Raw genomic sequence first — 13,155 nt, forward strand, 5'->3', positions numbered from 1 at the left:
TGTCACACAGTAGGTAGTGAAAATGTGAAATCCCCCTTCTCAAAAAGCCATGGATGCTGGATCAGTTGAAACTTTCAAGACTTGAAATCGATAATTTTTTGTTTGGTAAGGGTTACGGATTAAAGACAGGTAAATGGAGTTGAGGTCTATTGACAGAATAGGCATGAGGGAGTGAATGGCCTAGTGCACTTGTTCCCATGTTCCTAGCTAAATCGTGGTTTGTATATGGTTCCAACAGACCTCTGCGCACGCATAATTCAATGCCAGGCAGAATCTGCTGCATGGCTGGCTGATAATTTATGAACCCTTTGCCCTTCCACTAGACAAAAGACCATTCAGAGCAGTTCATTTTGTCAAGAACCGCAGCTTTAGCCCATTTTAACTCGCAAATATAAATGGTGGATTCACCTCAGTGCTACAAGCTCCAATCACAATCATAATTTTTTTATTAGAACTCCTATCTACTTCGAATGCTTCAGATGCTGCAGTAAGGTGATAATTGACAGGTTTAGAGTATGTATTCTTGACTATGAAATAAGTGCATTAGAAGTTAGTTGATTCAGTATTGCTTCAGCCTGGGTAACATGATCCTACTGTCGATTTGAAATTGAGCTGCTTTCGTGATTCTGAACATCTGGTCCTTTCAGACTCTCTTTGTTTAAGCTATGTTTTCATGTGCATTTTACAAAGAATAACACCAGTTGGAATGCGTTTCACTGCATTTGGACAACATGGGTTGGATGACAGTGATAAACTGCCTCCTTTTCATTTCTGTGGTTTTACGTTCTCTAAATGCTCTAAATTTTACTGCCTTACAATACACTTGTAACTCTGCACAAAACAAATACAAGGTATGTTGTGCCCCTTATCATCCAGTCAAATCAAATTTCACGTCACTGTAAATTGGCATTGTCTTCACTCATAGACTCAACAGGACACATGGGGTTAAATTTTCAAATGGTCATGGGGGTCGAGTGTGGGTACAGGTATGCATTGAAAATCATGTTCCCAGAATGTGTCACTGGATCCCAATGCCTCCAGAACACAAGGCGATTTTTAGTGGGAGGAGGGGAGCTGGAAACCCACAGGCTTCCAATTAACTGTTTGCTGAGCACATTTTCAGGCCTCAGAGGAGCAGTTTGAAGTTTTCAATCGGCAGGCATGGGGAACACACAGTGTCCAGGTCTTGTCAGAGTGAACCTGTCATGAACACGCAGAGGAGCCATGAATGCACCAGTGCACGTACTTAGGAAGCAGAAAATTATGCTCAGCTGCTCAACCAGCGGCACAGAGTTGCCATATTGCTGGTGCTGAACGGCTTGTGTTTGTGAACAGTGAGGTGGTGGAACTCCTTGGGGGGTCATGAAGCCACAGGCACCACTTGGACAGCATGTGTTGGTAGAGGAAGCCCTGCTGAATGAATGAGTGGTCGGTGAGGGAGTTGAAATGAGAGCAGTTTAATCTGACATTGGACAGAGTAGTGAGCAGCAGCTTCAGCAGGTGCATCCTCCTAGTCAGGAAGAGGCCAGAGCAGCGCAGAATGGGACCGCATGGGGAAGGCGGCACAACCCAACATGTCAGGTGTACCACGAGCAAACCAGCTATCTGCAAATGACAGGATGCCATAGGATATTGCACCTGTCCAGGCAGATGGTCTCAGCCATTTGCATTCTGGTCCACAATGACCTGATACCTTGTGGCCCTCATGGTAATCCCTTACCTAGAGCCTCAAGGTCAGTATTGCCCTGAATGTTTTATGCATCTGGGGTTGTTCCAAGGATCAGATGTGGACCTGGGTGGCATCTTGCAATTGGCAGCTCATCAGGTCATCAGAGAGGTCTTGGATGCCTCTTCTGGAGGGTGGAGGCTACATCCATTTTAAGATAGATGAACCAGCGCAGACAGAGGTGCCGTAGGCTTTGCCACCATCATTGGATTCCCTCAGGTTCAGGGCATTATTGACTGTGCCCACATAGTCATCAAGGCTCCGATAGACCAGCCAGCCAGCCAGATTCCTGAACAGTAAAGGCAACCACTCGTTGAATGTGCAGCCGGTCTGTGACCACAGGAAGCACATCTTGCAGGTCTGTGCTCTGTTCTCTGACAACTGTCATGCTTCCTTCATCCTGCCTGGTGCTGCAACAGTTCAGGCCAACATCCAGACTCTGTAGGTGGCAGTTGGGGGATAAGGGTTAACCTCTGAGATGGCGGCTTCTGATGCCCATACGGTGCACAAACACAGATGCAAAGAAGCACTACAACCAAAACCATCTCTGAACACGAACTCACATTGAACAAACCATTGGCAGCTTGAAGATGCACTTGCGTTGCCTTGACTGGTCGGTGTTTCAAGTATAAAGTGTTACAACCACAGACAATGTTTCTCATTGAGCAGGCCAAATCCCAGAGGGAGCTTGTCTTACTGATCATAACTTTTTTTTTTTGTTTTTGGAAACGAGGTGGAAATTACTAATCCCAGAAGCACAGATCCCAGTAACACTTTGAGGATTTTAAAATTAGAAGATTTATTAACAAAAATAAAAAAATGCTTAAGTACACAAGATTAAAATTACACAGTTAAACAGTCTTAGAAAACATTCCCCCCCAAAAAACCCACTTGATCAGAACATGCAAGCAAACTATTTGGCAATAGCTCCCTTATAGATTTTTTAACCACAGCAATCCAGTAATATTATACAAGGCAAAACTGCTGCTACCGTAATAAAGTATACCTCACACTTCTCACTCTCTTCCGCTCTGCTGTGGAAAACCAAAATAAGTTCAGAAACAGACTGCTTTCTGAAAACAGAGACTTTTCTGGCTCTGGCTCTGGATAGCTGCTTCAAATTCACAAGTTTTCTCAGCACAGATCTGATCTCAGGACATCTCCCCCACACAGCCAACACAACTCAACTAAACATATTCCTTAAATATCCTTTTCCCCTTTGATCTTAGGCTCCATTGTTTTAAGCACCCCTTTGAACTCATGTTTTTCCGAAATATAAACATCTTCCACGTCTTCCTATCGCTTCCACTTTCAGGTAAATTATAATTTAACAATCTTCCCTCTTTATCTATGAAGCCTTTGTAAGTTGTAAAGGTCCCTGACACTTCTAAACTCCCTTTGAAACTTAACAGCTGAAAAGTCAAGTTCCTATTTATAATGCAAATTTCAAAACAAAACAAAAACAAAAATATCTGGAAAAACTCAGCAGGTCTGGCAGCATCTGCGGAGAGGAACACAGTTGACGTTTCGAGTCCAAATGACCCTTCAACAGAACTTCAAACCAAACCTATTTACTCATACATTCAACTTCACCAGAGCTTCTCATTACAAATGCATGCAGTTAGCACCTTTACCTTTAATTTCTCTGCTCCCGCAAGACAAGCTGTCTTTACTAAACTTCCCCCAGTTTAATTACACTTACAACCTTCCTTATACAATGCCACCATATTCCCAAAAATATATTTTTTAAATCCATCTTCACAAAGGACAGCAATCTTCTTTAGTGTGTGTCTGTGAGAGGTCTTTATTGAACTGATGTCTGCCCCCAGAGGCAGAGTGTGTCAAGGCAGAGTCACATGACTAAGGCAAGCCAGTTAGTCAGTACAGCATTGCATTTTCAAAACCCAAACAGTTGGGTAGTGCCATCCAGTACAAGCCAGCCAGGGTGTCTCACAATGTGGTTATTTGCTATATGCTGCACAATATGACTATACAAAGACCCCTGGAGCTGGATGAAGACAAGGACCATGGAACACCACTCATCTTTGGTGAAGGAGGACGAAGGGTGCGCTCCAGAGGTACTCAGTGCCCAGGCTACGGATGATGACTGCCCCGGCTATCCCAGGCCTCACAGTGATTGGCAGGCTTAGATGGCTGCAAGGGCTGTGCTAATTCAACAATGTTTCGCTTGGACACCCCACAGCCATTATGATAGATAACCCTGTAACTCACCGTCCATTAAGGAGATAAATCATCCAGCAAGACAAGCACAAAAACCTGAAGAATCCCATTGCCACACAAAAACATAGGGCAGAATTTTTCACCCCACGGGCACTTGCCCCACCGATCGGGAGCGTCCTAACGTCATCGAGCACTTTCGGTTGGCGGGCGCGCGTGAGAGGCAGCAGTGTGCCCATCGACAATTAAGAGGCCGATTAAGACCCTCAAGCAATTAATTGAAGCTCAACCATTCGGTTGGTGGGTGGGTGAATAGGCCAGGCGCGTTTTTTAGGAAACCTCATCCGCCCGTGGATGAGGTTTCCAATGGTAACTAAAAAAAAAATAAAAACTTTTTAACATCATTTTTTACACGTCCCTCTTCATGTGATTGAGTCAGATGTGGGGACATGTTTATATCATTTGTAAAATTTTAGTTTTGTATTTAAAATTCGCCAGCTCCCTGAGGCAGCTCTGTGCCTTCAGGGAGCTTTCAGTGCACAGACTTTAGCGCTTGCACTCCTCCTGCCCCCACCCTGGCAGTGCTGAGCGTTTCAGCGTGCCTTTCATGCTGGCTGGCTATTAACTGCCCAGCCAACGTGGAATCACGGTCGGGGGTCCAATCACAGGCAGCGGACCGTTTCTCGGGTGCCGCAGGGCCTGCCCGACAAGGGGAAAATTCTTCCCACAGAGTATGGGGTCTCTACCATTAACATTCACCCACAACATAGACCATAGCACCACAGCAAACCCAGGGCCCTCCTGCTACCTCCCTCTTAACTCCATGTGCTGGAGTTATGCTCCCCATCAGCTGGTTTGAAGGTTGGTGGGGGGGGCGGACATGTAAAATTCAGTGCATGCCCTGCCTGCTGCCTACCTGCCCATATACCCCTGCCCCCACTACAGTTTTACCAGCAGCAGGGTGGCGCACCTCCTCCTGCTCACTTGAGAAGTGCTGCTCACCCAGTCCTCCCCATTCTCATCTTGCTTGAGGCCCAACCAAGGTGTCTGTGCTCTTGGAAGGTGTGGAGGAATGATGTGATGGTGCTGGGTCTGAAACATTTCTTCCCGCCAAGGAGGCCGGACTGGGCTGGAATGCTCTCCTCCATTTCTATAACTGGTTCTTTGGGAAAGGAGCAAGAAGGTGGTGATGAGGACTCGGCTCCTCAGCAGGTACCTCAGCAGAACCAACGCCTTCCATGACAGCAGTTGTTTAGCTACAGTGGGCATTTCCATGGAGTTTCCTCCATGCCTTTCACCTGTAGATTGAGCTATCAAATGTCCCTGCTTTTCATGGCTTCCCCTCTCACCATGGCCCGCAGCCTGATGCGATGGCACCCTCGCGATTTCCAGCCCCAGAGTGTGGCAGTCCAGCACACCACCACCACCACCTGTCTCAGACATTTCCGAAGAGTTTTCCCTCTATTTCCCAGCAATATGAGCAGAGAATGATTTCTGAGCAGGTTGCCCTCCTTCACCTATTCCAGCATGACATTCAGGTAAGATGTTGCATTCTGCAGCGATGGTCCCTGCTCTCTTGCACTTTGATACCCCTGCCCCACATTCCCCTCTGCCACTCAAACCCTGATCCCCCACCCTCCCAAACCCCTTGCCAGGGCCTGTCAGCATGTCTCTGGTGAGCCCTCAAACATTTAAGTCACAATCGAGCTCAGCTCTCCTCCTCAAAACCCAAGTGCAGTACCGGCAGTGACCACCGTTCCCAGTGGTACTGCTGGCCCCTGATAGGTCATTAAATGGCTATGGGACAGCTGTTCTTCTGTTGGGCGAGCTCCTCCTGACTTTTCAGTTGGAGGGGGCAGTGTGTGGGGACCACTGCACCCTGTAAAATCAACTCTATATCCCTTGTGACATCAAGCAATAATAAGACACAAGTCTGATTGAAGGCATTATTATTATTATAATTATTATAAAGTTCTTGAACAAACCAATTGAGAAAACATACCCAGGTGACCCAAAAAGCACAACTAACGAAGTGGCACCTTGTGTTCCCACCCACCTCTACGGGGTGCTTTCCCTGTGACTGAGGATGACCTAGGGGCAGCTTACTCCCTTGTCTCTGCTTCCGGCTGTGATGCCTGTGGCTTCCATCTTCTTCAGAGAGGTGCTCCTGGGGACTGCTCCTCAGTCTGCTGCTTCTGCATCATTGCGGAGGCAGCCTCTCTCACAGGGCCTTGCGGCATGGATGGTTTCTGAGTTGGAGGGACTGAGGAGTTGAGGGATGATGCTGGTGCCTGCAGCATCATCCCTCAAGCGTCAGGCAATGACCATCTCCAAAAGAGAGAATCCAACCATCGCCCCTTGATGTTCAATGGCATTACCATCACTGAATCGCCCACTTTCAACATCCTGGGAGTTACCATTGACCAGAAACTGAACTGAACTAGCCATATAAATACTGTGGCTACAAGAGCAGGTCAGAGGCTAGGAATCGTGCGACGAGTAACTCGCCTTCTGGCTCGCCCCAAAGCCTGTCCACCATCTACAAGGCGCAAGTCAGGAGTGTGATGGAATACTCCCCACTTGCCTGGATGAGTGCAGCTCCTCCAACACTGAAGAAGCTTGACACTGCCCAGGACAAAGCAGTCCGCTTGATTGGCACCACACCCATGAACATTCACTACCTCCACCACCGACGCACAGTAGCAGCAGTGTGTACCATCTACAAGATACACTGTAGGAATTCACCAAGGCTCCTTAGACAGCACCTTTCAAACCCACGACCACTACCATCTAGAAGGTCAAGGGCAGCAGATAGATGGGAACACCACCACCTGGAAGTTCTCCTCCACGTCACTCACCATCCTGACATGGAAATACATCGCCGTTCCTTCACTGTTGCTGGGTGAAAATCCTGGAACTCCCTTCCTAACAGCACTGTGGGTGTACCTACACCACATGGACTGCAGCGGTTCAAGAAGGCAGCTCACCACCACCTTCTCAAGGGCAATTAGGGATGGGCAATAAATGCTGGCCCAGCCAGCGAAGCCCAAATCCCATGAATGAATAAAGAAAAAGAGTGACCCCCTCTTAAGGCTATTTGTATGCCCCAGCCCTTTGAAGGTGCCCTTACATGCTGGATGAGGCCACCAGCTGGTTACAGTTGACATCTACTCCAAGTATCTTTGTGCTTTCAGTGACACTGAACGTCAGTGCTACAGAGGGTGTCACTCTTTCTGTGCATGTCAGTGTGTTGCTCCTGCATCTACTCTGGTTGCTGCTGCATATGGCTTTCCATGACTCAATTGACTGCTCTCGCAATGGAGCAGCCCATGCACTCAAAACCCTGAGACATTTGGGAGCATATGCTGTGCACGGACTCATCCATTGTTTGCCCATGGCTCCACGATGCCATCGGGACCTCCGACATTGGGGAACTTATCTGCTTCTGATGCTCCAGAAAAACCCTCCTTGTTTGTGACACCTGAGGCCCAGAATTTCCACCCAGCAGAGCATGCCAGTGACTGTCCCATGTCCTCCAGCTGACTCTGTCTCACCCTCCTCTTCCTGCTCACATGAGAAGTGCCGCTCACCCAGCCCTCCCCATTCTCATCTTGCTTGAGGCCAAACCAAGGTGAGTGTGTCTGTGCTCTTGGAAGGTGTGGAATAATGATGTGATGGTGCTCGGTCTGGAACATTTCTTCCCTTCAAGAAGGCCGGACTAGGCTGGAACGCTCTCCGCCATTTCTATAACTGGTTCTTTGGGAAACACAAGAAGGTGGTGATGAGGACTCAGCTCCTCAGCAGATGCCTCAACGGAACCAACGCCTTACATGACAGCAGTTGTTCCGCTACAGCGGGCATTTCCATGGAGTTTCCTCCATGCCTTTCACCTGTAGAATGAGCTATCAAATGTCCCTGCTTTTCATGGCTTCCTGTCTCGTCATGACCCGCAGCCTGATGCGATGGCACCCTCGCGATTTCCAGCCCCAGAGTGCGGCAGTCCAGCACAACACCACCACCTGTCTCAGACATTTCCGAAGAGTTTTCCCTCTATTTCCCAGCAAGATGAGCAGAGAATGATTTCTGAGCAGGCTGCCCTCTTTCACCTATTCCAGCATGACATTCAGTTAAGATGTTGCATTCTGCAGTGATGGGCCCTGCTCACTTGCACCCCATATGTGAGAGTTGCTGATGTCTCAGTAATGCAACTGGCCACTTGATCTGACAATGTTAGGGAAAACTATGGGCACTAAGTCTGCTCAGCTGCTGTACATGCTCAGATAGACAGAGATAGAGGCCTGTCAGTCGGGTTTCACTTGACTCTCGCCTTTGCAGACCTTGGCTCATTGAATCTTTTTCTACGCTAGACCCACATGCTTCTGGACACTCCCCGGTTACTGATCTCTGTCGCCACCTCCACCTCGGCCCTCTTTGTAGTCTCTGAGCACATTTCTTCTTTCAGATGCTGGGAACAAGATTTCTCTCCTGTCTGCCACTGCACTGGTTAAAGCCTCAAGGGAGGCAACATGGACCTTGGTACCGTCCGTGGACACCTGCGTGTGTCAGCGCTGGCCCTTTATGGCTGTTGCTGCTTCATTACACCAGTGAATGTAAAACCCAGTCATGGCTGCCACTCACCTTTTCAAAGGGCCCTCAGTTCCTAGGTCCTGTCTCTAGGCCACTCCCGGTGCCATTAATTGGGCGCCAAACCCATACCCGGGCCAATTAATCCCTTTGCACTTTAAAATTGTGTTATGTCACTAACGCTAACACGATGCAGGGTGAGGACCCAGAAATGATCCCGGCGTTGGGTTCCCGACCCTAAATTGAAAATTCAGACTATGGTCTATTCCTGCTCCTTTGAGACACATCTCACAAACTTGCCCCAAGGGCATGAATAAGTCCGACACTTTTTTTGTGCCAATATGGTGGCTCCACAATGCAGAACACTGTCTTATGTTCAGGCATGTAATTCCCAAAGATTAATCCTCAAATTCATCCTTGATGATTACAAGCGGAGAGAAGGAAAACTGTGGGAAAGACTTGGCTACGAGCACTTGTCCTCATGCCCAAGCATCTTGGGTTCTACAATGGAACATGGCACAGGGAAACACAATAGGGGAAAGTGGAGAAAGGTGATAGAAATCAGTCTTATACGGACTAAAATGAAAAAGAAAAGTAAGCTGCGGGAAGCCACCTGATTTCATGACAAAATGTCATGCACAATGATCAGACTACTAAGAGAATCTTCTGGTGATGGGAGTGTTGAAGCCTTTAACCCTCTCCACAAATTTTCCATATGCAAGAGACCCTACACCATTCTGAATTACAGCGATGGCTATGACTACTGGCCAAAAAATAGTGACGAATAAAGTTTTCTAATTTTGAACGCTTTTAGGGCTGGTAGGAATGCTTGCATGGATTATTAAGTCTGGATTCCTCTCTTACAGAAAACAAATGCTTAATATACAAATCATTATGCAGTGAACTGCAGGGACATTGATTCTCTCCATGACATTTTCTTGCCTTTCAGCTTTCTGGAGAAGAAAGTCCTGGAAATGGAAGGTAAACATGAAACTGAGCTTCAGTCAATAAAAGCAGAGAAGTTGGAGATGCAGGACCTGTTGATGAAGCAGAGCGTAATTATCGGAGAGCTTGAGAAGCAGCTGAGTGTAGCCACGCAGAACAACAGCGTCCTACAGAGCCAGCAGGTTTTACTAATGGAGACTGTTCACAACCTGCTGAATATGGTTTCCCATGGCAACGGTTAGTGATAAGATCATGTTGAAATTTCATACTGGTCTCCCTGTCGTTGAATATGGTTGTGTGTTGTTGTGCTAGGGGACAGAATCGTGGGGGCGACAGGTGGTTTTGTCTGCATTTTATGATTCCCTAATCGCAACACTTTCCATTCATAAGAAATAAAGAACAAAGACTTCTTATAGGTAAAGAGGAGAATGACACTTTGTCTGATCTTGAGCATTTTCCAAAAGCCATTTACTAAGCTGGATGAGACTTTCAGCTGTAGAGAGAGTGAGATAGTGCTGTTTGTTTTGGGTTAATCTAGCAAAGAGCCAGCAACAACAGCAGATGTAGCCCATTTCATATGAACATACAAATTAGGAGTAGGAATAGGCCATTTGGCCTCTCGAGCTTGCTCCCTCATTTGATAAAACAAGGCTGATCTGATTGTGGCCTCAAATCTATTTTCTTGTCTGCTCTCTTTACCTCTTTACTCCCTTGTCAGTCAAGAATCTATCTAACTGGGCCTTAAAAATATTCAATGACCCAGCCTCTACTGCTCTCTGGGGAAGAGAATTCACCAGACTAACGGCCCTCTGAGAGAAAAAAAATCTCCTTATCTCCATCTTAAATGGGAGACCTCTTTTTAAACTGTGCACCCTAGCTCTAGTCCCTCCCACAAGGGGAAACATCCTTTCAGCATCCAGCTTGTCAAGTCCTCTCAGGATCTTATATGTTTCAATAAGGTCACCGCTCATTCTTCTGAACTCTAATGGATACAGGCCCAACCTGTCCAACTTTTCCTTATAAGACACCCCCTTCATCCTAGGAATCAGTAAAGTGAATCTTCTTTGCAATGCTTTTAATGCAATTACATCCTTTCTTAAACAAGGAGACCAAAACTTTTTGCCAGATGCGGACACAGCAATGCCCTGTACAACTGTAGGAAAATCTCCCTCTTTTTATATTCCATGCCCCTTGCAATAAATGACAACATCCCATTTGCCTTCCAAATCACTTACTGCACCCATATACTAACCTTTTGCAATTCATGGACCAGGACACCCAGGTCACTCTTTACTGCTGGGTTCTGCAATATCTCTCAATTTCCTTGGGCACCCCCAAGGATCTCCAAACCTTCCAGACCTCTGACTACCACCCACCCATCCCTCCAAACCTCGGATCCCTCTCACAACCTTCCTGACCATGGAAACCCCCAGATCTCACACCCCCATCGGACATCGGACCCCAGCCCCCGGACCTCAGCCCTCCCCCCACCACGATGCCCCAGACCTCCAACCAACCTCTGCCCCCGCCCTCAAACACTGCCCCCGTACCTCGGACCCCCACCGTGTCTTGGACCCACCCCTACCTTGTACCCCACCCCCCCGGTACCTTGGACCGCCCCCATGGACTTTTGACCCCACCAGGCCTCTGACCCACCCCCCTTCGGCCCCCTGGACTGCCCCCAGACACCCCACCCACCAATTCTATCCACTTACCTTAGGCACTTGCCTTCTCTTTGGCCTGTCAATTTCCCTGGCCCTTTAAACTTACCTGCTTTACAGCAGCAAATGCTGTAAAAATGAGGCGTGGCCTCCTTGAATCCACTGGAGCTACACTTCACTGGGGCCTGCGAGGAGGACCCCAAGCAGCTCCGGCGAACGGAAGTGGCAACATAATTTTCAAGACTAGGTAAGTAGGTATTTATTTCTTCTATTTCCTGCGTGCCAGCACTTCCTTATGCTAGTCGAAAGTTACGGCCCATTATGTCTTCTCAACAACTTACTTTGCTACCTATCTTTGTGACATCAGTAAATTTAGCAACCATGCATTTGGTCCTTTCATCCAAGTCATTGATATAGACTGTAAATAATTGAGGCCCCGGCACTGTGGCACTCCACTGGTTACATCTTGCCAGCCCAAAAATGATCCATTTATCCCTACACTTTGTTTCCTTCTAGCTAACCAATCCTCTATCCATGATCATATGTTACCCCTACACCATGATCTCTTATTTTGTGTAGTGGATTTGATGCAGCACCTTGTCAAATGCGTTTTGGAAGTCCAAGTACACAACATCTACAGTTTCTTCTTTATCTACATTGCTTGTTACTTCCTCAAGTACTCTAATAAATTAATCAAATATTCACAAAACCATGTTGACTTGCCTGATCGCATTAAGATTTTCTAAGTGCCCCATTTTTACCCTCCTTAATAATAGATTCTAGCATTTTCCCTATGGCAGAAGGAAAGTACAGAGAATCAGAGGGACCTTGGTGTACATGTCCATAGATCCCTGAAGGTAGCAGCACAGGTAGATAAGGTTTTTAAGAAGGCATATGGGATACTTGCCTTTATTAGCCAAGGCATAGAATATAAGAGCAGGGAGGTTATGTTGAAGTTGTTTAAAACTAGTTAGGCCACAGCTGGAGTACTGTGTGCAGTTCTGGTCGCCAGACTATAGGAAGGATGTGTTTGCACTGGAGAGGGTGTTGCCTGGGCTGGAGCATGTCAGCTATGAAGAGAGACTGGATAAGCTAGGGTTGCTTTCCTTCGAGCAGAGGAGGCTGAGAGGGGACCTGATAGAGGTATACAAAATTATGAGGGGCATAGATAAAGTAGCTAGGAATTAATGTTTCCCCTTCGCAGCGATGTCAATAACCAGGGGGCATAGATTTAAGGTCAGGGGCAGGAGGTTTAGAGGGGATTTGAGGAAATTTGTTTTCACCCAGGGGGTGGTTGGAATCTGGAACACACCACCTAAGGGTGGTAGAGGCAGTAACCCTCACAACATTTAAGTGTTTAGATGAGCACTTAAAATGCCATAGCATTCAGGGCTATGAGCCAAGTGCCGGAAAATGGGATTAGAATAGATAGCTGCTTGAAGGCCGGCACAGACACGATGGGCCAAAGGGCCTGTTTCTGTGCTATATAACTCTATGACTCTAGATATTAAGCTTTCTGTCTCCCTCCTTTTTTGAGAATGCCATAAACATCTCCAGTTGTGGGGAAATTGGTTGTACTCCCAGATCATATGAAATTTGAAATTATGAGCAATGTTCAGCCTTGTTTCGGGATGACCCATAAACAGGTTGTTCCTACATTCCTCCATTGCTGTTGCACACCAGGGCCATACCAGATGTTCATTCAGAAGAAACACCATTGTGTGCACTAGTGGTCCTGTGCCTTTTATGCTTCAAACCAGACTCTTCAGCTTGGAGAAAGCAAGGTAAAACTCCTGATCACTGGCCTGAATTCAAAGGATGACACATTGTGCTCTAAGTTTCCAACATTAATGGCACTCTTGTCTAACACATGATAGGAGTAAGAAATTTTATGGTACTGTTGTAAGGGTGGCCGAGTTGCTACTATTAATGATAGAGTTAATCTGCAGATGCTTCTTAGGTGGAAACATAAAGTTTAATTACAACATACTCAGCAGCAACTACACATGTGCTTCCAACTTCATCTCTACACTGACTGCTGAGGTAGCCCAAGCTACTCTC

The 13,155-nt window shown here is 46.9% G+C and overlaps 1 protein-coding gene across 2 annotated transcripts in view; it reads left to right on the forward strand.

Moving 5' to 3' along the window:
* LOC144695894 (angiopoietin-2-like) overlaps window positions 1-13,155 on the forward strand; it is a 249,384-nt gene that overhangs the window by 121,435 nt on the left and 114,794 nt on the right. For both annotated transcript variants that reach the window (XM_078566970.1, XM_078566971.1), the window contains one exon: window positions 9,438-9,670. In XM_078566970.1, coding sequence (XP_078423096.1) covers window positions 9,438-9,670 — 233 coding nt within the window. The remainder of the gene's footprint in view (window positions 1-9,437; window positions 9,671-13,155) is intronic.

Source organism: Cetorhinus maximus, chromosome 21 (genome assembly GCF_964194155.1).
Source record: "Cetorhinus maximus chromosome 21, sCetMax3.hap1.1, whole genome shotgun sequence".
In the NCBI taxonomy this organism is placed as follows: Eukaryota; Metazoa; Chordata; class Chondrichthyes; order Lamniformes; family Cetorhinidae; genus Cetorhinus; species Cetorhinus maximus.